Genomic DNA, 26,028 nt, shown 5'->3' on the forward strand with positions numbered 1-26,028 from the left:
GCATGGAAGAGCTACTGAAGATTTAAATCAATAAAGGTAAAAACAGTTGTGGTAAGAGCACAAAGAACCTCAAAGGAGTTTCCCGAGAGAGGAGGAGAACTAGATAATTATTCCATATACACTTACTATCATTGCTGACTCTAGAAACTGGTGTTTGAAGTAAATCAATTATCATTTATCAAATATGAAGTGGCTATAAAATCTATCATCCAAACCAGAACACTGGAGAGAATATATGACACATGTAAAGTGAGATCATCCCCAGGCAAACTGGGATGTATGATCGCCCAATCCACAAAGATTAAAGTGTGATGTATGTGACTACTTACCACAGTATTTCCCTCCCCTTGAATATTGTAGTTGCCAGATCACTATGTGCTAATTTTAGTCTGGCAACAAAATCAGAGAGCCAGACAAATTTAGTTCATATTTAGTTCTTGTTATAAAGGGGGAAGAAGGAGAAAGATAAGAGCAAAGGGCTTAGCAAAAAAATTCCATAAGCTCTTTTCAGGCAATGGGAACAATTTAATCTCATTGCATAAGTAAGATTTTTTTTTTTCGTTTTAAATATTGATTTGACTGATTTCTTATCTACAACATCCTCAACTACCTTCCTACTGTTTTTTCACCCACCATAACTGGTTTTTTTTTAATCCTCACCCGAGGATATTTTTCCACCCTTTGTACAGATAGAGTGGGAGGGAGAGAGAGGAAGGGAGAGAGAGAGAGAAACATCGACGTGAAGGGACACATCGAGTGGCTGCCACCCGCACGACCAACCAGGGCCGGGGACAAACTGCAACCGAAGTACATGCCCTTAGCGGGAACCGAACCCGGGTCTCTCCGGACCGCAGTCCGACGCTCTAACCGCTGACCCAAACTGGCCAGGGCCATAACTGGTTTTTTTAAAACTAACTGGTAGTGAGTCATTCACTCACTCAGAACTAATTAAATAGTCCAAGATAATAATGTTATGTTGAGACAAAACCATGATTTTATAACCCAGACCAGGAAGTCTTTATCTGTGTTCTAAAAGTGATAAAACAGATTAATCTTCAGAGAAATTATATTACAGTGGTTAAAATAGACCCAAACAATAATTACCCTACAGCTAGTTAAAAATACACACATATACACACATACAGGAATCAAATTTTCTAATAAACATCATAAAATGATATTGGAAATTTTATTTTTTTTAAACTTTAAAATAGATATAGAGTGATTTCTAGAGTCCTCTTAATATCTTGAATTCTGGCACCTGAAAAAAAGCAAGTTTAATTAAAGAAGTATACCTTGGTAAATAAATGGCAGCACTTAACATTAATTTTAAAGGGGACTGTGGATAATTTTCAAGGGCTTTTAAAGTTAAAGATCTGTCCTCATTCTAATCTTATCTAAAAATATAGAATTTTTCTTAACATAAGTATCCTACCTAATATGTTTCTTAGCAATAGTAAGGTTCACTCAAACAAGAAATTTTTAAAACTTCAAAGAAAAGTATGTAATTATCCCTTGCAAAATCTGTCTCAATCTTTCAGGGCAAGTATCTTTTCTTTTTCCCCCTCTTAAATTCTGTTTCTTGGTTTAGGGATCATTACTCAGACCCCCAAATTGCTGACCTCACAAGGTCTCTTAGCAAAGATAGTTGAAACTTCTTATAGTGTGGACATTCAGGTTGTACAGAAAGTGGCCTACAAATACTTGTTTCACGGTTAGACTGCCACATAAACCCCAGTAGGCACAGAACCATAAAGAATTGTATGCTTCCTAAGTTTCTTCCTAATCCCATAAAAACAATTGAGCCCTGGTCAGTTTTGCTCAGTGGTTAGAGCGTCAGCCCGTGGACCAAAGAGTTGCAGGTTTGAATCTGGTCAAGGGTACAAACCTTGGTTGTGGTTCAGTCCTGGATGGGGTTGTGAGGGAGGCAACCCATCGATGTATCTCTCTCACATCAATCGATCTCTCTCTCCCCCTCCCTCCCACTCTATCTGAAGGTAAAAGGAAAAAAAATATCATCGGATGAAGATTAAAAAAACAAACATCAATTGAAATATTTTCCTTTCTTAAGATAAATATTTAAAGAGAAAAAATTTAGTCTCATAAATGATTAAAATCAGACCTCTCTGGCTTTTTACACTCTCTGAGGACTTCCTTAAATGACTTAAATATCTACAAATATCTTGTATGATTCCAAGAAAAATAAAAATAGGATGATTTTAGTAACAATATAGGACAAAACAATATGCAGCGAGAAATCAGTATCACAGTATAATCAAACATATTGCTGTTACATTTACTAGTTATAAAAATGATTTATCCTGCAGTGAAAGGAAACTTTCTACTTTATTTAATCTAGCCTATTAACTTCTTGTGGTGTGTACTTTAGGAAATGCATATATCAAAGCATATCTAAAAGTAGACCAAATTAAAGCACGAATAAATAAATACATAATTCAATGAAATCTACTTCCAAAGCAAAGCTGTAACATAGGAAAAGGAGAATAAAAAAGCAAAATCAGACATTCTACAAAAGAAATAATTATAAGAAACCAAAAAACAAAGTTTTAGTGTTTCTTTACAAGTAAAAAAGTGACAGTATCAATAAATGTTCTTCATATGTTATTTTTACTGTCACTGCATTATTTTTACTGTTAAGTTCCAGAGTCAAAGTCCACTCTTCATGCTTGAAGCAGCATGTGTTTTCTAGTAAACAAAATCTATTAAGTTCCCATTTTCTATGCAATTAAGCATACTCAGGTAGAAAACTACACAATGGAAATCTGTGGGTAAAAGCAGTATTTGTTCACAAAGTTTATAGCTGTACAAATGTCAATTTGGATACTAATTTTTCCTTTCAGAAAATGTCTTTGAATTGTTGATGTCCTCTGGTCAAAACAAGTCCACTCCAGCTAGAAGTCCACCAAAAAACCTCAAGTTTGCTGCAAGCCTTACCCATCCCTGACATCAAAGGAAATCTGTCTACACATGATAAAAAACAGTCAACTGTTTTTTGGTCACATTTTGATTAATGTCATTTGTTTGCCCTACCTTGTTCTTTATCTTGTTTCATTTCTACTTTCTAAAATAATGTCTTATCTCATTTGGAGATATTTTTTCCCCACTGAAAGCAAAACGGAAATTATCTATACTTGCTGCCATTGCCCTGCATTTAATATACTTCAGTGAAGACCCTAGAATGTGCATCCATTCTTCTGTAATCTATGAGGCTCATGGCCAGATGCTGCTTACTCAATCCTGGTAGATCTTCTTACTCCTACAAAGACTACCAACACCTCAAAACAACTTCATAATTCTGTTTTGTCTTCATGGTGACTGTTTACTAGCTGACTCAATTTCAACTAAAATTTTAAATTAAAAAAACATTTAGTTTCTCTTCTTTGAATAAAATATTTTTAAAAGATGATTTAAAAAAAAAGAGGCCAAAAGAACATCCTAGATAGACTCACACTGAATGTTCTTTGAGGGTGGAGATAATACCTTAGAGTTTGTTTGCCTTACAAATACTAAAGACAACAGGCTACCAAAAATATAGTATTAGTAGATTTAATGACTAGATAACTAAATAAATGAATCTCTGCTCAGAATGTTTAACTCACTTAAAAACATTTAGCCCTGGCCGGTTTGGCTCAGCGGTTGGAGTATTGGCCTGCGGACCAGAGTCCGGGTTCGGTTCCCGCTAGGGGCACGCACCAAAAAAAAAAAAATATTTTTTTAATAAACTCTTACTGTATAAACAAAGAGGCAATAAAAGGTACTAGAATAAAAGAGATGGTTCTTTCCCTCAAGAGCCTCCATCCAGGAGGGAAGAAAACATGTGAGCAGATTATCACACTAGAGTTAGGTATAAAGTACTCTGAGAACACAGTAGAAAATAGATTCCACAATGAGCACCTTTGATCACAAGTGATCAATCACTGTAATAAGTGGATACACAGGCTATTTTTGTGAGAGAACATTAAACTTATCCCCTTCATAATCTCAAAAAATTAAAGATATATTCCTAATACTTTGAACTTTTCATTAACTCTCAAAGGCTGAATGTACCATTTTTAACCCTTTTTCATCATTATATGCCACCTATATAGCTTATTATTGTGATTATAGTTTCTAAAACACCACCGAATAGCAGAAAAAGCTGTTACTTCGTTGCACTCACACCAATTTTCTCATCATCACCAAAAAAGAGCCACTTTTAAAAGTACTAAACTAGCCCTGACCAGTTTTTCTCAGTGGTTAGAGCATGGCCCCACGGAGCGATGAGTCACGGGTTCAATTCCAGTCAAGGGCATGTACCTCAGTTGCAGTTTGTCCCCAGCCCTGGTCGAGGTTGTGTGGGAGCCAACCAGTCAATGTGTCTCTCATATCAATGTTTCTCTCACTCTCTTCCTCTTTCTCCCTCCCTCCCACTCCATCTGAAGACAGAAAAATATCCTCATGTGACGATGAAAAAAAAAAAAAAAAATGTAAGTACTAAACCAGATAATCTTCTACAGACCCAATGAACATATTAAGGTATATTAAGGCCTGGCCAGTGTGGCTCAGAGGTTGAGCGTCAACCCATACACTAAGAGGTCGCCGGTTTGATTCCCAGTCAGGGCACATGCCCAAGTTGTGGTCCAAAGCCCCAGAGGGGGCAGGCAGAAGGCAGCCAACTGATGTTCTTTCTTATTGATATTTCTATCTCTCCCTCTCCCTTCCTCTCTTTCAAAAAACAATAAAGAAAAAAAAATTTTTTTTTAAAAAGGTGTATTAAGGTTGTATAGGTAGCATCATTATAGCCAAGAACCGTTTATAAGAGAATTAGAAGGGCCACCAGAATGTACCTATGTCTAAGCAGTTCCAGGTGGTGGGTTCTATGCTATTAGGTAAGTTTCCTGTGCTGTTTAGGCAATGAAATATGTAGAATGGGTCACCTATTAATTCCATATATAACTCAGATGTCACAGCATTTCATTAGGTCATGCTGACAATGTACTACACTATACTATAAACAAGGAAATAAATGTATCATTCATTAGTATTTCCCACAAGAAAAAAAATCTTTTTAAATGTGAACCATCATGATACATCAAAATTTTAATACTCAGGTAATAAAATAAACATCTTCTTTATCCACAGGAGACAACGACAAGCTCTATTCTAAATCATGCTATGTAGTAGCAATTTGTACTGCTTTAGGTCTGAGTAAAGCAAAATAAATAACTTATTTGAAGTAAAATTAGACTACCAGAAATAAGCACATGGACAAGGTAAAGGTCTAAACATAGTCTTGAAAAATTTTAAATCAGATATTTAAGGATGGCAGCGGAGTGAATGAAAGCTACACAGACCATCTCCCAGGACCAAACTGGAATTACAACTAAAATAAAGACAAATCACTGGGAAAAACAACTGAAGAGCAGCTGGAAGAGAGCCAATACAACTGGGGACAAGGAGAGGATGCCAAATCGAGCCTGGTAGGAACTGCAGAGGCATGAGGGGTCAAGCTGGGAGTCCATGAACAGCAACAGACGGCTCTATTAGTACTGTGCACTTCCCACTGAGAAAGTGGGGGTTTTAAAAACCACCAAATCAGCTACAGCCACTCACGTTGGGCTCCTGCAAAGGGAAGGCAGACTGGACTGGAACTGTGTAGAGAGAGTCCGGGGCTCCTGGCTCAAGAGAGAGCTGAGAGCTAAACTGGAGGGCATCGGGAGTCTTGTACTGAATTAGTCCCCTCAAAGGACAATCGCCACCTTACTCAATGAGCCCCTTCCCAGCATTTCCTGCAAGAATTCAGCACCACCAGGCCAGACTAAAAAATGCAAATTGAGGCTCATGAACATCTAAAGTCTATAAGGAGTAAGTGCCCCACCCGCAGGACATCCTCTTACAGCTGAGGGATTTTTCATTCAGCTGCAGGCTACAAATCCAGGCTCATTAAGTAACTGAGACTAATAGCCTCCAGGCAAAAAGCTAGAGGATAGATGAACATTTCCTGACCTTGTAAATATACTCAGAAAAGTAAGACTTGATAGTGGTGTTTAACATGGGTCTTCCCACATTCATAAAAACCTAGTAGAGGGAGCCAAAACGAGTGGAATACCAACACCCACAGGGAAAATTTGGCAGGCTCCAAAACCCACTGAGACAGCCAAAATGGTGAAAGAAAGAAACAAATCCCAAATGAAAGAACAAGATAATTCTGCAGGAGAAGAAATAAATGACATAAAATTAGGCAAAATATCAAAGGGAGAGTGCAGAGTAATACAGTGATACCTCGGTTCTCGAACGCCTCAGTTTTCGACCAAATCGGTATTCGACCAGGAGATTCGAGAAACTTTTGTCTCAGAATCCGAACAAATATTTGGAACTCGAACTTCCGAGATGAGCCGAGTTGAGCCGAATGGCGTTCATTCGGCCCAGCGCGTCTTGCTTGCGTCATCAGTGTGAGTGCAGAGAGAGAGTCACGCTTTGTGGAGTCACGCTTTCCTATTGGGTTTCATTGCTTCGGTTCTCGAACAATTCGGTTCTCGACCGTCCTCCTGGAACGAATTATGTTCGAGAACCGAGGTATCACTGTAATCATAAGGAAGCTCAACAGCATGAATAAAGGGCTCAACAGCATGAGTAAAGATATAGAAACATTGAAAACCAACCAATTGTAAATTACGAATGACATAGAAGAACTAAAGAACACATTGGAAGAAATAACCAGCAGAGTAGAGGAAGCTGAGGACCAGATCAGTGAATTAGAAGACAGGGTAGAAAAAAAATCACCCAATCAGAAAACCAAACAGAAAAAACAAACAGAATGACAGCTTAAGAAAACTGTAGGACAATATGAAACATAACAACATCTGCATCATAGGTGTGCCCGAAGAAGAAAATAAGCAAGGGTTAGAGAATATATTTGAAGAAATAGTGACAGAAAATTTCCCTAGCTTGGTGAAGGAATAAGGCATACAAGGTGACCAATAAGCACAGAGAGCCCCAAGTAAGAAGAACCCAAAGAGGCCAACATCAAGATACATAATATTTAAAATGCCAAAAATTAAAGAAAATCCTAAAGGCAGCAAGAGATAAGCAACAGGTTACCTACAAAGGAGCCCCGATAAGGTTATCAGCTGACTTCTCAACAGAAACACTACAGGCCAGAAGGAAATGGCATGAAGTAATCAAGGTAATGAAAAACAAAGATCCAAACCCAAGACTGCTCAATCTAGCAAGGCTATCATTCAAAATAGAAGGTGATATAAAGGGCTTCCCAAACCAAAAAAACAAAAAACAAAAAACAAACAAAAAAATGGCTAAAGGAATACATTAGCACCAAACAGCACTCCAAGAAATCTTAAAAGGACTGCTGTAATAAGCAGAAGACATAGGAAGAGAAACATAACCATAATAAACAAAATGAGCAATAAATAAGTACATTATAACCTTAAATGTAAATGGATTAAATGCTCCAATAAAGACACAGAGTAGCTAAATGGGCAAGAAAGCATGACTCATATATATGTAGTTTACAAGAGACCCACCTTACAACAAAAGACTCACACAGGTCGAAAGTGAAAGGATGGAAAAACATTTTCCAAGCAAACAAAAAGAAATAAAAGCTGGGGGGTAGCAATACTCATATCCCATAAAATAGACTTCAAAATGGAGGCCATAACTAGAGACAAAGAAGGCCACTACATAATATTACAAGGACCTATGCAACAGGAGGATATAACCTTGGTAAATATATATGCACCTAACATAGGAACACCAAAATACATTTAAAAACTTCTGGAGGACGCCCTGGCCGGTTTGGCTCAGTGGTTAAGAGCGTCTGCCTGTGGTCCAGAGAGACCCGGGTTTGCTTCCCACTAAGGGCACATACCTCAGTTGCAGTCTGTCCCCAGCCCTGGTTGGGTTGTGCGGGAGGCAGCCACTCAACGTGTTCCTTTCACGTCAATGTTTCTCTCTCTCTCTCTCTCTCTCCTTCCCACTCTATCTGAACAAAAAAATGGAAAAATGTCCTCGGGTGAGGATTAAAAAACAAACAACTTCTGGAGGACTTCAAAGGAGAAATTAACAGCAATACAATCATAGCAGGGGACTTCAACACACCACTGCCATCACTGGATAGATCCCCCAGATAAAAAATAACAAGAAAACACAGACTCTCAATGATGCACTACATCAAATAGAATTAATAGATCTTTACAGGAAATTACATCCAAAACTTCAGAATTCACATTCTTCTCAACTGCACAAGGGACCTTCTCAAAGATAAATCACATGTTAGGACACAAACCAAGTCTCTACAAGTTCAAGAAGATTGAAATCATATCAAGCATCTTCTCAGATCACAATGGCATGAAACTAGAAATCAATTAAAACAAAAACACACAAAAATATTCAAATACATGGAGGCTAAATAGCATGTTATTGAACAATGAATGAGTTACCAAGGTGATCAAGGAAGAAATTAAAAATTTCCTGGAAACCAATGAAAATGAACACACAACAACACAAAATCTATGGGACAAAGCAAAAGCAGTCCTGACAGGCAAGTTCATAGCACTACAGGCGTACCTCAAGAAACAAGAAGATTTTCTAATTAACTTTCTAACCCTACAACTTAAAGATCTAGAGAGTAAACAAAAAGAAAAACCCAGAGCAAGTAGAAGAAAAGAAAAAGAAAAGGTCGGAGCAGAAATAAACAACACAGAAACTAAGAAAAAAAAAAGAAAACAATTCAAAAGATCAATAAAACAAAGAGCTTGTTCTTTGAAAAGATAAACAAGACTGGTAGACCCTTAGCCAGACTCACCAAGAAACAAAAAAGAGAGGACCCAAATAAACAAAATCAGAAACAAAAGTGGAGAAGTCACAACTGACACCACAGAAATACAAAGGATCATTAAAAAATACTATTAAAAATTATACGCCATCAAATTGGACAATCTAGGAGTAATGGACAAATTTCTAGAAATACACAGTCTCCTAAAACTCAACCAGGAAAAGATAGAAAACTTGAACAGACCAGTAATAACTAAGGAAACTGAAGATGTAATCAAGAAACTTCCAGCAAACAAAACCCCGGGCCCCAACAGCTTCGCGGGGGAGTTTTACCGAACACTCAAAGATCTAACACCCATTCTCCTCAAACTATTCCAGAAAATCCAGAAAGTGGGAAGACTTCCAAACTCATTTTATGAGGCCAGCCTAATTCTAATTATAAAACAAGTTAAAGGACACTACAAAGAAAGAAAACTTGAGGCCAATATCCCTGATGAACATAGATGCCAAAATCCTGAACAAAATATTAGCAAATCGGATCCAGCAATACAACAAAAAATTATTCACCATGACAAAATGGGATTCATCCCAGGGATGCAAGACTGATACAATATCTGCAAATCAATAAATGTAATACACCACATAAACAAAATAAAAGATAAAAACCGTATGATCATATCAATAGACGCTGAAAAAGCATTTGACAAAATCCAGCACCCATTTCTGATAAAAATGCTGAGCAATATGGGAATAGAGGGATCATATCTCGACATAATAAAGGCCATATATGAAAAACCTACAGCCAACATCATACTCAATGGGCAAAAACTAAAAGCATTTCCCTTAAGAACAGGAACAAGACAGGGATGCCCACTTTTCACCACTCTTACTTAACATAGTACTGGAAGTCTTAGCCACAGCAATTAGACAAGAAGGAAAAATAAAATGGATCCAAATTGGAAAGGAGAAAGTGAAAGTGTCATTACTTGCAGTTGATATGATATTGTGCACAGAAAACCCTAAAGAATCCATCGAAAATGTACTAGAGCTAATAAATAAATTTGGCAAATGCAGGGTACAAAATTAATATCAAGAAATCGATAGCATTCTTATACACCAATAATGAACTCACAGAAACAGAAACTAAAAAAACAGTCCCATTTACCATTGCAGCAAAAGAACTAAGATACCTAGGAATAAACTTAACCAAAGAAGTAAAGGACCTGTTCTCAGAAAACTACAGGACGTTGAAAAAAGAAATACAGGAAAATATAAAAAAGTGGAAACATATACCTTGTTCATGAATCGGAAGGGTTAACATCTTTAAAATGTCCATACTATCCAAAGCAATCTACAGATTCAATGCAATCCCCATTAAAATACCAACAACATATTTCATGGGCCTAGACCAAATACTTCAAAAGTTTATATGGAACCAAAAAAGACCCCAACTAGCCACAGCAATATTGAAAAAGTATAACAAAGTAGAAGGGATCACAATACCGAATATCAGGTTATGCTACAAAGCCATAGTAATCCAAACAGCCTGGTACTGGCACAAGACAAGCATATAGATCAATGGAACAGAACAGAGAACCCAGAAATTGACCCAAGACATTATGCTCAATTAATATTTAACAAAAGTGGCAAGAGCATACAATGAAGTAAAGACAGCCTCCTTAATAAATAGTGCTGGGAAAACTGGAAAGCTACATGCAAAAAAATGAAGCTAGACCACTAACTTACACTATACACAAGAATAAACTCAAAATGGATAAAATACTCAAATGTGACTTGTGAATCCATAAAAATCCTAAAAGAAAATGCAGGCAACAAAATTTCAGACATCATTCGCAGCAGAATTTTCACTGATATAATGCCTAAGGCAAGAGAAACAAAGGAAAAAGTGAACATATAAGACTACATCCAACTAAAAAGCTTCTGCACAGCAAAAGAAACAACCATCAAAATGGAAAGGAAACCCACTATATAGGAGAGTATAACAGGCCAATGATAATATTAGATAAGGGGCTAATCTTCAAAATATATAGAGTATTCATACAACTCAACAAAAGGAAGACAAAAATCCAATTAAAAAATGGGGCAAGGACCTAAATAGACACCTCTCCCAACAGGACATACGAAAAAATGCTCAAGGTCACTAATCATCAGAGAAATACAAATTTAAATGACTATGAGGTTTCACCTCACACCTGTCAGAAAGGCTGCCATCAACAAATTATCAAACAACAAATGCTGGTGAGGGTGTGGAGAAAATGGGACTCTAGTACACTGCTGGTGGGAATGAAGACTGGTGCAGCCACTATGGAAAACAGTATGGTGTTTTCTCAAAAAAATAAAAATTGAATTGCCATCTGATCCAGTTATCCCACTCCTAGGAATATATCCTAAGAAGCCTGAGACACCAATCAGAAAGAATATATGTACCCCTATGTTCATAGCAGCACTCTTTACAATTGCTAAGATCTGGAAGCAGCCCAAGTGTCCATCAATAGATGAGTGGATAAAAAAGTTGTGGTACATTTACACAATGGAACACCATGCATCTGTAAGAAAGACAGATCTCTTATCCTTTGAGTCGACATAGAGTGTCCCGGAGAGTATTATGCTAAGTGAAATAAGCTAATCAGAGAAAGACAAATATCACATGGTCTTACTTATTTGTGGACTATAATGAACAATACAAGCTGAAGAACAAAATAGACTCAGAGACATACAAGTAGGGTACAGACTGACAAACCTCTGAAGAGGGAGCCAGTGGGGGGTAGGGCGAAGAAGAGATAAACCACAGAACTTATATGCAAGTGTTCATAACCAATGGACATAGACAACAATGCTGGGGGTAGGGGGTGAGCGGGATCGGGAGGAGGGTGTCAAAGGGGTAAAAAAGAGAAACATCTGTAACAAAAATAAATTTTAAAAAATAGATATTTGATAAAAATAAGTAAATAAAAGTTTAAATTCAATTTTTCCTCTATAATCACTATCAACATATCTACAGTCATTGGCATACTTACCACACTGACTGAATTTTTCTTTTAGTTTCTGCCAAGTCAAGTCAAAAGGCAGCTAGAATGAAAAAAGGTATTAGTAACAGATATACAAGGCAAAAAATAATTTTAAGTATCCTTTATATTTAGTTGCTTACATTTCTGACAAATATCTGGTTGCCTTTGGAGCCTATTCTGTCTCTTATTCCGCTTCCCATCGGACCTGATAAAAATCCTCGATCCATATCGATGCTTCTTTCCAGTATAGCTCCTATACCTGGTCCCATTCTATCAAAGCTGGAACTCATCCGATCCAGTCCCATCCCCATTCCTCCAGTCACACTGTTCATGCCACCCATTCCACCACCTGGATTTTAGGGAAGGGACAAGAGGATTTGGAAGTTTGGTGTTTTTGTTTTAAAAACATAAGGAGAAAGAAAGGGAGGAGAGGAAGAGGAGGGAAAGAATCATTTTTGAGAAAGAAAGAGAGAGAAAAATTAATTCGTTTATGTAATTTGATAATACGTAAGCATAAAATTATTTTCATAGACACAATATAACAATCTTCTAAGGAACAGAATTTAATTTGGTACACATTTGGTTAGTTGAATGTTAATGGCTGATTGGATTTGTTAATTTTAGCCACTAGGTAATACATTACATACATATACTTCTATAAAATTATGCTCTGATCATAACTCATTATATATAAGATATAAATTTTTTACCAATTACTTTATCCATAATGTTATAGTATTTATCCTTATTTTTATTTTCTAATACATTAAGTTTAATAATTGCTAGAACAAAAATATATGAGACAAATTCAAATTATTACAACTCCAACACACCAACTGTTGCTCTCATCATACTCTCCTACATAATATTCTTTTCCTAGCCTCCCTTTCACCTCAGTACCTTCTGTTTCACATGCAATTTCTCTTTTTGCATAAATTCAATTTTTTCAACAACCACAAAAACATGTAACTTTTTAATCTCAATGTTATACAAAAACTTGTGGAGGTAGCGACAAAAAATGAAATCGCACCACTTTAGCCAGAGCTTGAGAATTTAGCTCAGAGAGCATACACACTTCATTCTTATGCATTGAGTCCCCTTTAACTATTCCAGTCCTACTCATGCTCAAAACTTATCCTTTTTTCTCATACCTAAAATCCTCATATATAGAAATTCTAAAAATTAGCATCACCCTCAAATTGGTTTTCTGTGAACAACAAATATAAAATTAAGGAAACAGAAATGTAAACACTGAGGTGAAAAAGGAAAGGTAGGGAAGTTACCATTAACAGGAAAATGGCCAAAGCTGAAAAGATGATAAAAAGAAGGAATAAAATGAGAAGCAAGGGACAATGGAAATAGGTATCTTCAGCTGACAGGATTTTTTAATTCACTCTTAGAACAGTTCAAATAGATTGTGTTTCCTATTTATGAGATTTCAATCAGGAAGTCAATAAAGTATGGAGAGCTCACAGAGACATGGTTCAGTAAGCAACAGAAGTCAAAGACTAAGCCATGTGGTTAAGCCTTAAGATAAGGCCTAAAATGTGGTAGTGGAAACAGATGGAAGACATTCAGCACTCCCAGTGTTTCAACTATGCTTGATTCTACCACAGGAAAGGTTTAAGAGGAGAGGAAATAAGCATCTCTTTCAACCTTATCCTTCAAATTCAGGAGGTCTATTTAGAAGTGTTATATCTGGGGAAACTCACCTGCGTCTTTCAAAAGACAAAAATAGTATTCACAGATGAAATAAACTGGCAACCAATAACAGTCATAGAGAATAAGCAAGGAAATTAAGTTGGTATTAATGCAAAAGTTGTTCTTGACACACGATCAGAGAAATCACCAGAATTCTTAGTTGGAAAGGAGATTCTTGGGTTGGCTTATAGTTAACACATAGTCTGGTGTTAGTTTAGAATATCAAAGTAGTAAAATTCAATGTTACTTTAGAAATTTCAGTGATCAAACAGAAAAGCTCAATAATTATTAAAGTTTCTCTAAATTGTAACAAGATAGTATTAACATAAAAGAACAAAGTATTACTATACTACAATAACTACTCTTGCAAAGTCTTTTGCAAGCACACAAATATTACTGAACAAATTCTAGTAAAATTTAAACCTACTTATTCCAGATCCTACTGGACCCATGTTAGAAGCTCCTATTCTTCCTGCAAACCCTCCAATCATTGCACTGCCTAAACAAGGATGGAAAGATAATATACTAATTAATTTAAGTAATCATACTTTAAAAGTCCCAAGGTTCTATACTCTCAGAAGATGTATAGTAACTGAAAAGTATAGTCTTCTAGAAATAGGGTACAAATATGTAAGATACTAAAAAAGACAGCTAGTGCATTAAAATCCATAAAGTCTTTTTCTCTAGTAATAAATTGTATGAAACGTTATAAATTTCCAATTTTTCACACAAAACAGAGGAAAAATCTTTAAAAAATATAACCTGCAAAAACAAAAGAAATATGCAGCCAGCCTACCAAGTCTACCAAAGGAATCTCCAAAGCCTCGATTTATTCCAATATCACCACGTCCAAAATCTCTCTCCATGCTACTAGTCATTGCACCACGGTATAACTCTGAAAAAATTATGCAACAAATTAACCCTTTTTTCAAGTATATCAATACACAGTAATCCATTTAGGAACACACTGAAATTAAGCAACAGCAAAAGTCACAAATACAAAAATGTCTGTGATTTACCCAACTTACCTCACATGCCACATATATCCTGTTTCACCATGCCTGTCCCTACTACCAAGTGCCCACATATGCCCTCTGAAAACATCTATAGTACCCATCCCTAAGTAGGGGGGAATATTTTAAATATAAGTTAAACTAAATGTAGTATATACATCCCACTACATATATTTACCTACCTCCCATTCTGCCAACTCCTCCAAATCCTCCCATGCTACTCACTGCTTCCAGACCACCAAACCCAATTCCTATGGAATAAAGATTAACTTTGAGATTTGACTGTCAGTTGTACAGCTGAAAGGTACATTTATAACTGTTAAGTCTTAAGTCTCACCAGTAAGCTCTTCATCTACTCTACCTTGTGCAGCTGCTTCTTAACACATCATCTTCCATATCCCTTAAGTACTACTGGGCTCAATTTCTGCCAGCAGCCTTTAGGAAGTGGGCCAACATTAAACTATGCTTTTTTCCCTTGGAATTCTCAACACAGTTCCTTATTTACTAAAAATGGTGATGGGTACATACAAAAAAACAAGTGCTTATACATACCTCCTCCAATTCTATTCATTCCTCCAAAACCTGGACCATCCATTCCCATACCTCAAATAAAATACACAGTATGTACTTTCAGTAAATCTTGTTTTTATGACTAGAGAATGACATAACGCAACACAGAAAAATAGATACCACTGATATAGTCACAATGGAGCACTAAGAGAAGCAGCGAGACACAGGTGGGATGGTCTAAGGTGCTATGCCTTAGCAGTTGTCTAATGACTCTTCAAAAGCCTTCTTTGAATATTTCTTAGACAAGAAAACAAAATTCACTGGTCATACTCAAATTTACTGGTCACACTCACCTTCAGTTAGAAAATATCCAGGACTACATTTTTTTTTTTGCAGAACAGACAAAAAATATCACTATCACTGATTTTTTTTTTAAGACAAACACAGAAGTATCACTATAGCACATTTAGACATCAGGTCAGAAAGTTAAGCACTCCTTAATACAGAATAGATAAGGGAGCAGTAAAAATCTAAAGAATAAAAATAATATATATTTAGGAGGGTAGAGGGTCTAAAAGTAAGGAATAAAACTTCCATCTGTTTGGATCAGAATGATTACCATAACCACCCTCATAATTTGAAGTGTGGCTATAGCATCTAAAAAAAAAAAAAAGTATCTGATCTCATTTATCAGTCTATTAATTAAAACAGCAGTTCTCAAAGTATGGTCTGGGGACCCTCAAGGGTCCAACAGGTCAAAACTACTTCATTCACACTAAGAATTATTTGACTATTTAACTCTCATTCTCTCATGAGTATAATGTGGAATTTTCCAAAAACTACTACATGATGCATGACAGTGTAACAAACTAAATGCAGAAAATATAACGACACTGCTGTCTTGCATTAAGCCCAACATTAAAGAGATGTACAAAAAGGCAAAATAAACACCACTCTTTTCACTAATTCTTTTGTATTGGAAAATATAATTTATTTTCTTAAAAAGTATATTTATGGGCCTGGCCGGTGTGGCTTAGAAGGTTGGGCGTCGTCCCATGCACTGAGGGGTTGCTGGTTTGATTCTCAGTCAAGGCACATGCTCAGGTTGCAGTCTTGATCCCGGATAGAGGGTATACAGGAGGCAGCTGATCAATGTTTCGCTCTAGCATCAATGATTCTCTCTCTGTCTCCCTTTCCCTTCCTCTCTCTCAAAAAAATCAATAAAAAATCTTTTTAAAAAAGTGTAAGTTAACATAATGGGTTTATTATTTTTAAATAAATTTATAAATGTTTTAATTTCTAATATAGTAAATATTGATAAATACAATCAAATAAACAAAAGCATTTTGGAACCCTCAACAAACTTTAAGAGTACAAAAGAGTTCTGAAACAAAAATGTTTAAAAGTCAGTCTTCGAAAATAAAGTGTAAGTTAGCCCAAGTGAAGAACCAAACACTATCTAAAAAGCTATTTACCCAACTACATATGTAAATATAAATTGTTTATGATATGGTAGCCTTTCAGCCATTCCACAAATAATGTATGTCAATGATATACAAGACACTATGTTGAACATTCTCCTTCTGCCTTAAATCCATTACAAAAATCCACAGTGCTGAAAGGCTAGCTACAGTACAGCTCACCTCAGAGAATATCCTGACATCTGCTCATCCTCTTTCATGTTCTCTGCTCCCCAATGTTCCATTCCTTTTTCAAACTAAAGTAACATCCTAAATATCCAACTATAAAATATAGTCCTCTAAACATTATTACAAACTAGTACACGTGAGCTTTATGACCTAGCGAATGTATCATTTAAAAAGAAGTAAGAAAGTTAGAATACTCACCACTTGGACCTAAATTTCCCATTACACCACCTATGTTCAACTGGCTGGCACTAATAGGCTGTCCACCTGGACCAAGTCCCATTCCAATGCCTCCAAGACCACCTGAAACAGAAATATAAGAATATTACCAACCCATATATGACTAAATAACTGGCACTACAATTTTTTAAGAGCTATAAACTTGTAGTGGCATCTTTAAAATTTTGCAAATTTGTAAATAAGTTCTTATTTTCATTGGAATGCAGCATACTGAACCCTCACCATAATATCATTTATAAATAATAAATGTTTTATGAAGTAGGTCCATCTTATATCCCAACTAAAGGCATATTGAAAAGGACTAATAAAATACTAAGAGGATTTTAAATATTATATCACCTTGTAAGTGGCATACATATTTGAAAATGAGACTTTCTCAAATTTGTAGTACCACTAAAAACCTAAGAATTACTTTTAAAATGGTTCAAACTAAAAGGTCAACTACCATAAAAATACTGAATAAAACAAAGGTTACATTACCTAGTTTTATCACAGACACAAACATTTATTTGTATTAATATGGTACTGTAAGTGTTTTCCCATATATAATCCACAGATGAGGAAATTTTTGAGACCTTAAGTTTCTTTCATTTAGCTATGAGGTTAAGACTAGAATTTAAGTTTTCTATCTCTAAATCCAATATTCTTTTTACTATTTCTCTTAAAAGAAACTAATTAAATTCATTGAAAATAGACTTTAAGAAGATAATTGGTGACCTTAAAGACAGAATTAATTAATATTTAAGTAGGAACTGTTTTATTATACTTTTAAAAAGTTGTTGCTAGTTAACCTAGCAATTGGGGTTGCAGAAACCATATACTTCATATATACATACATGTATATATGTGTGCAATATATCACACACACACACACATATTTTAAGATAAAGAAGCATGTTGTGTTAAATTGGAAAGATAATGAGACCTAGTATTTTTTCAGCTCAGTCCCTAAAAATGGTCTAAAAGAAACAGCACATCTGAACATCAAAAATGCTCATGTCTACACCAGCACTCATATTTTCATCTCTGATATTATTCTTCACTGAAAGGAACTAGGACTCCTTGAAAGTAGGTCAATTCCACGTATTCGAATAAGAAAAATCTTCATGGTTCTGGGAAATCCTGTTTTTACCAAAAAGTAAGTATATCAGAGGCAGAGGAAATGAGGAGGCTCCCTACTTCCTAGTTATTTGAACAAAGAAAGGGAGGGAAGAAGAAAAAAAAATATGGGGAGGTTAATAATAATTAACATAATTAACAAATGGATTCTGTCAAAATCTATGAGTTCATATTATACATCAATAGAGAAGAGTATATAAAAATGTAAATCTCAAAAAAAAAAACAAACAAACATGAAAAGTAAGTATAAATTTAATAGAAGGTTTCCTTTTCATCTAAATAAATAAAAGAGTATTAATAGTTGAAAAGTAAATTGGGAGATCCTGTGTAAAGCCAGGGTCTTGAAAGATGACATCCTGAATAATAAGGCAAACTTGGAGGAGACGGAAAGAACTGCCTTATAAAAGGAAAAGGGACAATATTCAAAGACACGTGTGATGAGAATTTTCTAGTTTATTCTTTAAAAATTAGATTATGAAAGCTTAATAAATAGTAATCCACACCACCCACACTGTAGTGAAACTGCATACCAAAGACAAAGATCTTAAAATCAGCTATATGAAGAACACAGCTTACCTATAAGGAAAGGACAATTCAACAGACAGCTGACTTAGTAGCAACAATGGAAGCCAAATGACTGTGGAATATTTTCAAAGTGCTAAGAGAAAATAACTATCAGTATTAAACTATATAACCAATGAAACTATCTTCAAAGACATTTATAGAAAAATCAAAATGGAGAGAATTTACTAACAATAGAGCCTCACTGAGAAAGCTTTTAAAATACATGCGTCAGGGGGAAAAATCGGTGCCAGGGTCTAAAAAAAGCAGAGAAATGATGAGACAAAAAATGGTAAATAATAATAATGTTTGATTTGTGGAATTAAAAAGAGCAATATAGTGCCCTGGCTGATTTGGCTCAGTGGTTAAGAGTGTCAGCCTGCGGACCAAAGAATCCCAGGTTCGATTCCCACAAAGAGCATGTACCTCGGTTGCAGTTTGTCCCCGCCCCGGTTGGGGTTTGTACGGGTGGCAACCAGTCGATGTACCTCTCACATGGATGTCTCTCTCTTTCTTTCTTTCTTTCTCTCTCTCTCCCTCCCACTCTGTCTGAAGATAAATGTAAAAAATGTATCCTCGGGTGAGGATTGAAAAAATAAATAAATAAAAAGAACAATATAGAAATAAAACACTGAGCAATAATAGCATATAATTCAATAAAAAATTATTAGAATTAAAGTATTCAAAGGCCACTCAAGTACTGAGTAAAAGAATAATTACATTAACAAGAGACTTTATAAAGACATATTAAATTCTCTAGAATAGCCACTAAAAGAAAAAGAAAGATAGGAGAAAAATAAGATAATGGGAATTAATGCAAATAAATGTGAATAAACAAAACAAAGCTGTTGTAGCTACATTAATATTAGACAAAAGACTAAGTAGTAGTTACTAAAAATAAAATCACTATAATGATAAAAATTTGATTTACTAGGAAAACATACATTTTCTAAATGTGAAAGCAACTACTAAATCAGCTTTAAAATATTTAAAGTAAAAAAAAAAAGAAAAACTAGACAAATCCATCATTCTGGTTGGATATATTACCATATATATCTCTTAGTAATTGACAGCACAAGCAAACAAAATTATTAGGAAATATATTATTAGGTGGTAAAATTAAAAAGAATGTTTCTCCCCTCATGTATATAAACTGACCAAATTTTAAAGTACATATTATTTTTATAATGAGGAAAAACTAACAAAAAGAGGGAAAAAATGGCACATATTTACCTTCTCAGTCTTACTACTCAACTGTGCCAAACTATCTCCGTAACTCCAAACTAACTCCAAAATTTGGACAACTTGGGATATAAACACGAAAATAAAAAGTTCTGCTTAACACATAGTAAAATTGAAAAACAATAGTTTGCATTGTTTCTAACAGCTTTTACTCACGTGGTAATTGTGGCGTTTTACTGTCATGTGAACGGTAGTCTTCATGAGGGACAGACTTGTCATCCTAATTGCAAAAAAGTTTATTGTAAGGTTAATATGTAACTAAAAAGATCTGTAACATAGAGGAGAGCAGATAAGGCTTGAAAAGTTTGGAGAGACAAAGTGATATATAGAAACTCACCATTTTCACATGCATAGGTCTATCAAACAAAAACTGTCCATTGAACATAGCTATTGGTTCAGTCAAGGAAAGCCAGTTAAGACAACCATAAAATTATAATATTTTTAATAATCTTATTTAGAGTCAGACTACCTTTAATATTTTAATCAACATCTTTAATATTTTACTCATTTGTATAAGTCTCTTCCATACACTAAAAAACTTCAATTCTTTGCTTTATAGTTTATTTATACATAAAATATAATCTTTTAATTTAATCATTGAAAAAAGAAAATTAACAAGGCTTCATTTAAAGCAATTATATTAATTTACAGTGGATTACGTAACTGTCAAGAGCATGAATACAAACAACTGTGACAGGAAGAGAAAATAGAGAAAGGTTTGTATCGGGCCCGTACAATATGGTTAATTCAAGCTTTAAGAGTGACTTTAGTACTTGGACATAGAAAAGGTTTTACGTACTGAAGACTAAAGTCTAACACACATTTTTAAGCCAGGTAACCTTAAATTCCAGGACTCCTACAAAATAGTATTGAGCTTCTTCAACCTTATTAAATAATCCTAAAGTGCAAATCAGGATACAAATTGCTTGAACTGCTTCAATTGCTTGTTCAAAAGTGACTGTGCCCATTCCTCTGCTCTTGCCATCTTTGTCTTCTTTAATATCTGCCCGCTTTACAGTTCCAGCTATGCTGAACACTTCCTTGAGCTTCTTCCAACCAACTTTGAAGTCAAGCTTAACATAAAATTATATAAAGTTACATACCTAAGAAACCCGTCTCCCCATTTATAAATAATACAAACAAAAACTATAAAGAACTATAATTCCTGTTAAACAGGATATCAATAATATTAAAATGAGGCCTTAAGTTGTTTAAAATTAGTTAAGCTACATCTCTGATGTTTATCCTTCTTAATTTTTTTAAATTCCTAAAACAGTCTCTTACCTACTCAATCCTGTTTTGTACATTTGAAACTTGCAAATCTATTTTTACTGAAGAGAAATTCAGATTTTTAGAAAGTACTACTGATATCATTGACTTTCAAAAGCTTAGAACAAATGACAAACCAACTACAACATGGACATTCAGAAATATCAATTAAAGCTAAAAAAATCCACTTACCAATATGAACAAAAATCACGTACAATAAAAGTAATATAAAGAACTGCTAAGTGTTTATAAATTCCAGTTTTTTTTTTTAAATTCTAAATGTATATATACAAGCTAATCATATATACACACACACATATATATATATATAAATTTAAATTAGGTTTCCGTTTATAATCATTTATGTTTGGTTTACTTTAGTTAAAAATAAAATGTTCTATAAACCTATAACCCATTCATCTAAATAATCTCATAATTAGAACTATATATCTGAATGACAAAATTTTAGACTAAAGCTTAAACTTACATTAGCAACAAAAATTGTGGAACCAAGTCTACCAGCCTGCAAATTACTGATAACCTCAGGAGGAATGTTTGGATTATTGAGAATGGAAGGTGGTAAATTCATCAACCCTGATCCCACATCGGGTACATGTCCTCCTGGAAATGATGCTCCTGTCCGTTGCAATGCCCTACGAGCATTTTCTCCATCAGGATCCTATAACACATATTGAATATTAAACGCCACTAGATACATCAGAAAATCTATATAATTAAAACAACAACTTCAAATTCTACAGTAGCTATTCCATCTGGGTTAAATTATTGGCCCTTTTGAAGAGTGAGCTTTTTCCTCATCCGGAAAATTCAGTCCCATAAAACCTGTAGACAGATAAAAGATTACAGTCTCCAGGGATGTAAATTAAATACCTCTTTCCAATCACTAAAGTCACTTAAGAACTTGAAATTTTAATTTACCCTTGTACTAGTGTGAAAGTTTATGACACATACACATAACTCAAAGAGGAACAAAATACTTACTGTAATGCTTTTCTTTCCCAAATGCACTAATAGTGAATTGTCACCACTGAATGACCAATGCAATGCCAAACTAAGACTAATTCAAAGCTTTACAATAGCAGACTGGTGTTATAAAACCCAGGAGTATTGGGGTAGAGGGGAACTACGATAATGTATAAATTTTATTCCTGAACAAATAAAATATAATTAATCCACCTTCCAACCTTTCCCTCCTCAATATGATTATGATCTAAGATTGGGGGTGGGGGGCATAGAATAAAGAAAGGCCAAATGAAGAATGATAGTAAACACTGCGTTTTTTTAAGTTCATTAACTTTGTAAGAGAAATATTCTACTTTTAAACCAAAGAAAAGCAACTATAAACATACTTCTCACTCATCTCACTACATGAAATACAAAAAATAAAAAAGCATACATAAATATAGTAATAGGGTATCATCTGCAATACCATATGATTATGCTATATGTAACCATCAACTCTACTCTGTTGGCCTGTCTGGCAATACTAATAAAAAGAAAGGTTGGTGGCTTCAATAAATTCTCTAGGAAGGCTGGCAGAACAGAAGGTAAAAAAGTCATTGTAAGAATAAAGGTATTCTGGCTTCCAATATATTTCTTCACCAAGACTAAAAAGAAATACAGAAGTAAAGAAATAAATGTTTTTAAAGAATACTATAAAATAATAAATGCTTCAGGTCTAAGGTTTTAAAATCTTGCACAAATACAAAATTTAGGATTGTGGTTACCTATGGAGGAGAACACAGTAAAACATTCTTCATGAACTATTAAGATAGGTTGATTGTTCTTATCTTAACATTAATAAAGTATATTACTGTTTTGACTTGTCTTTTAGATACATGACATATATAAACATATATATAAGACATACACAGAATAAAATTTATATAACACAAATTACCTACTATATAACACCATTTTTATTCCTCTCCCTGGATGTCAGCCTCCCCATAGTTTTTGCTATTAGAGAGCCTATAATAAGTTTACAACTGCTACTAACCCCCACTGAATTACATGAAAAAGTGCAATTCTAATACCTGTAAAGGAACATTGGAAATAAACTTTTCCTCAGACTCTCACTAGTAGTTCTCAGCAATGACCTCAGCCACCCATTTGTAAATCAGATATTCCCAGAAAAGGGACCTTTAATGACATTAATCCAAAAAAAAAGTTAATTGAATAAAGAACATTTCATCGCTTAGTTAAGCCAAGCTATACCATGTTTTTTCCTCTTAAACAGGTTAAAAAATAGAAGTATCTTATATTGGCATGGATCACATAACTATTCTAGGGTCTATGACATATTACTGAGGATCTATAATGTGGTAAAACTTAAAAGAACACAAACAATATGGATCTGGCCTTTAGTATCCAATAAACTATTTTTCCAATTAAAAATAAAACCACTGAGAATCTATAATACTTGTCTTTTGAAGAATAAGAAACATCATAAAACAGTAAATCAATTTCCCAGAACAGTGGTTATTTGAAATGCCACCCTTATGGGAAATTATTTAGGAATCAACACATTTCTGGAATACTGGTCCTGGCTTACACATAAAAACCATGAAATAAATGACTGGCACAGAACATAACAGTCTAAACTTTCTCTACCAATTCTCCACTTCCCAGTCAGAAATAAATAAATAAACCCCAGGCTCAAAGAGGATTAGAGGAATTCAGAAGCTAACTCGAATAAAGGGATTTAGGATACTTGTATATGTTGGTAGCATGGCCTTTCATTTTAGGCGATAGCAGTACCTGCTTATTCATGGTTTCCCTTTCCCTGGCTTCAGTTACCCATGGTCAACACAGTCCGAAAATATTAAATGGAAAATTCCAGAAATAAACAATTCATAAGTTTTAAATTGTGTGCCATCCTGAATAGTGTAATGAAATCTTATGCTGTCTCACACCATTCAACCTAGGACATGAATCAGACCTTTGTCCGATGTTAGCCACAATGCACACACTACCCATCCTTTAGTCACTTAGTAGCCACCTTGATTATCAGATCAACTATTGTGGTATCACAGTACTTGTGTTCAAGTGACCCTTATTTTAATTAATAATGGCCCCAAAGTGCAAGAGTTGTGATGCTAGCAATTCAAATATGCCAAAGGGAAGCTGTACAGAGCTTCCTTTAAGTGAAAGGTATGTATGTATAAGAAAAAAAAACAAAACAGTATATTTAAGGTTCAGTACTATTTGTGGTTTCAAGCATCCACCAGGGGTCTTGAAATGTATCCCTTTTGGATAAGGGAGAAGGGAACTACTGCATTATCACCTCATACTCAGGAACAAGAGAACAATGACCAATAATATTCCTACCTTGGACAGGAATAGCAACAATCATAATTATTATTACAGCTAACATTTATTATGTAGTTACAATATTTTGAGCACTATGCTAAGTGCTTTAAATAATATCACAATTATAACAAATAGACATTTATTAAATGTGTTATATATTATTAACTCTGACTCCTTATAACACTATCAATAGGTTCGAGTACTATTCCCTTTCTGAGATAAGAAAACAAAGAAATAGGTTAAGTAATTTGCCCTGAGTCACACAGGTTCTCTTAAGCCACAGACTGAGTTCTTTACCATGTATCTGATTTAATCCTCATAAAAACCCTATTAGGTATTATCTGTAGTACTATTATAATTACTCAGGTTTAGAGAATAAGGAACATGCCTACTCACACAGCCTGGAGGTAATAGAGCTGGGACTCAGATCACCACTATACTCCATTAAATTGTGACTCAGTACTGCTCTATTACCAATAATTAACATCCTTGCTAGTGGAAATTCTTTAGGGTCCCAAAGTTATATCTTCTACCTTTTTAGATATAGACTTTAGTAAGGATATATGTATAACTGGACTGTGATCAAACTATTCAGATAAGATTAACAATGTGACCTAAAGGAAGCCAGGAAAATGACTGCTATTCAAGCTAATTATTTCTAAGGTCAATTAAACCTAACTATAAATAGCTTTTTTAAAATGTATCTTCCAATCACTCTTTTATCAATGTATTTATATTAGAACAATTCCATACAAAGGGAACATCTCCATTTTAGGGGTTTCCAAGTTTCAGTTATAATTGACATAATCGCTAGTTGACATAATTTTTTACAATTTTAATCTGGCATAATTTCAGGTTAATGTTATTAAAAATGAATATCAATTTTATTCACATCTACAGGTCTTCTGCATTATTAAGCAAACATTGTTATCAACCACACTATCTACTATATTTCTCAAATTAAACAACACAATCTAAAAACTAAAAATGTACAGACCAAATAAAGTCAACACCTAAAGTGGGTCATCTTTAAATTTTGTTTTTTCAAGAATAGTTTATTGATTTTTAGAGAGAGAGAAAGAAACATCCATGTTTGAGTGCAACATCAGTCGGCTGCCTTCTGCAAGCCCCCTACCAGGGGATCATGCCTATAACCTCCTGGTGTATAGGATGATGTCCAACAAACTGAGCCACACAAGCCAGGGCTTGGGTCCTGAAACTTCTTTAAATCATGTACCTTTGCTTATAATAATTTGGAGCAAATCAAATATATAGGATAACTGCTTAAGAGCAAATAGAAAATCATGTACAAGCAAAATTATCATCAATAGACAATGCTTTAATAAGCATCTATGTTTTAAAAAAATGCTATAATCAGATAAATACATTACCAAAGACAAAAATCCAAAGAAAACATGTCCATATATTACAATGTTCAAATTATCCAAATATTGGCAATCTTACCTCTTTAATATTCAGGGGTCTTCCACTAAGATCATATTTGTTCATGGTTTCTAGTGCTTTCTTTACAAATTCTTCATCTTTAAATTCAACCACACTTAATTGAGAAAAAAA

At 34.6% G+C, this 26,028-nt stretch overlaps 1 protein-coding gene across 3 annotated transcripts in view; it reads right to left on the reverse strand.

Moving 5' to 3' along the window:
- Nucleotides 1-26,028, reverse strand: part of MYEF2 (myelin expression factor 2) — a 38,037-nt gene that overhangs the window by 4,302 nt on the left and 7,707 nt on the right. For 2 of the 3 annotated variants that reach the window (XM_036265758.1, XM_036265751.1), the window contains exons 5-16: nt 25,918-26,011; nt 21,608-21,799; nt 20,771-20,924; nt 20,189-20,238; nt 20,008-20,071; nt 16,891-16,992; nt 15,086-15,136; nt 14,716-14,784; nt 14,317-14,415; nt 13,948-14,019; nt 11,960-12,168; nt 11,829-11,880 (exon numbers count right to left, since the gene is read on the reverse strand). In XM_036265758.1, coding sequence (XP_036121651.1) covers nt 11,829-11,880; nt 11,960-12,168; nt 13,948-14,019; nt 14,317-14,415; nt 14,716-14,784; nt 15,086-15,136; nt 16,891-16,992; nt 20,008-20,071; nt 20,189-20,238; nt 20,771-20,924; nt 21,608-21,799; nt 25,918-26,011 — 1,208 coding nt within the window. The remainder of the gene's footprint in view (nt 1-11,828; nt 11,881-11,959; nt 12,169-13,947; nt 14,020-14,316; nt 14,416-14,715; nt 14,785-15,085; nt 15,137-16,890; nt 16,993-20,007; nt 20,072-20,188; nt 20,239-20,770; nt 20,925-21,607; nt 21,800-25,917; nt 26,012-26,028) is intronic. The other variant, XM_036265763.1, reaches the window with a different exon arrangement.

This window comes from Molossus molossus, unplaced genomic scaffold (genome assembly GCF_014108415.1).
Source record: "Molossus molossus isolate mMolMol1 unplaced genomic scaffold, mMolMol1.p scaffold_m16_p_1, whole genome shotgun sequence".
NCBI lineage: Eukaryota > Metazoa > Chordata > Mammalia > Chiroptera > Molossidae > Molossus > Molossus molossus.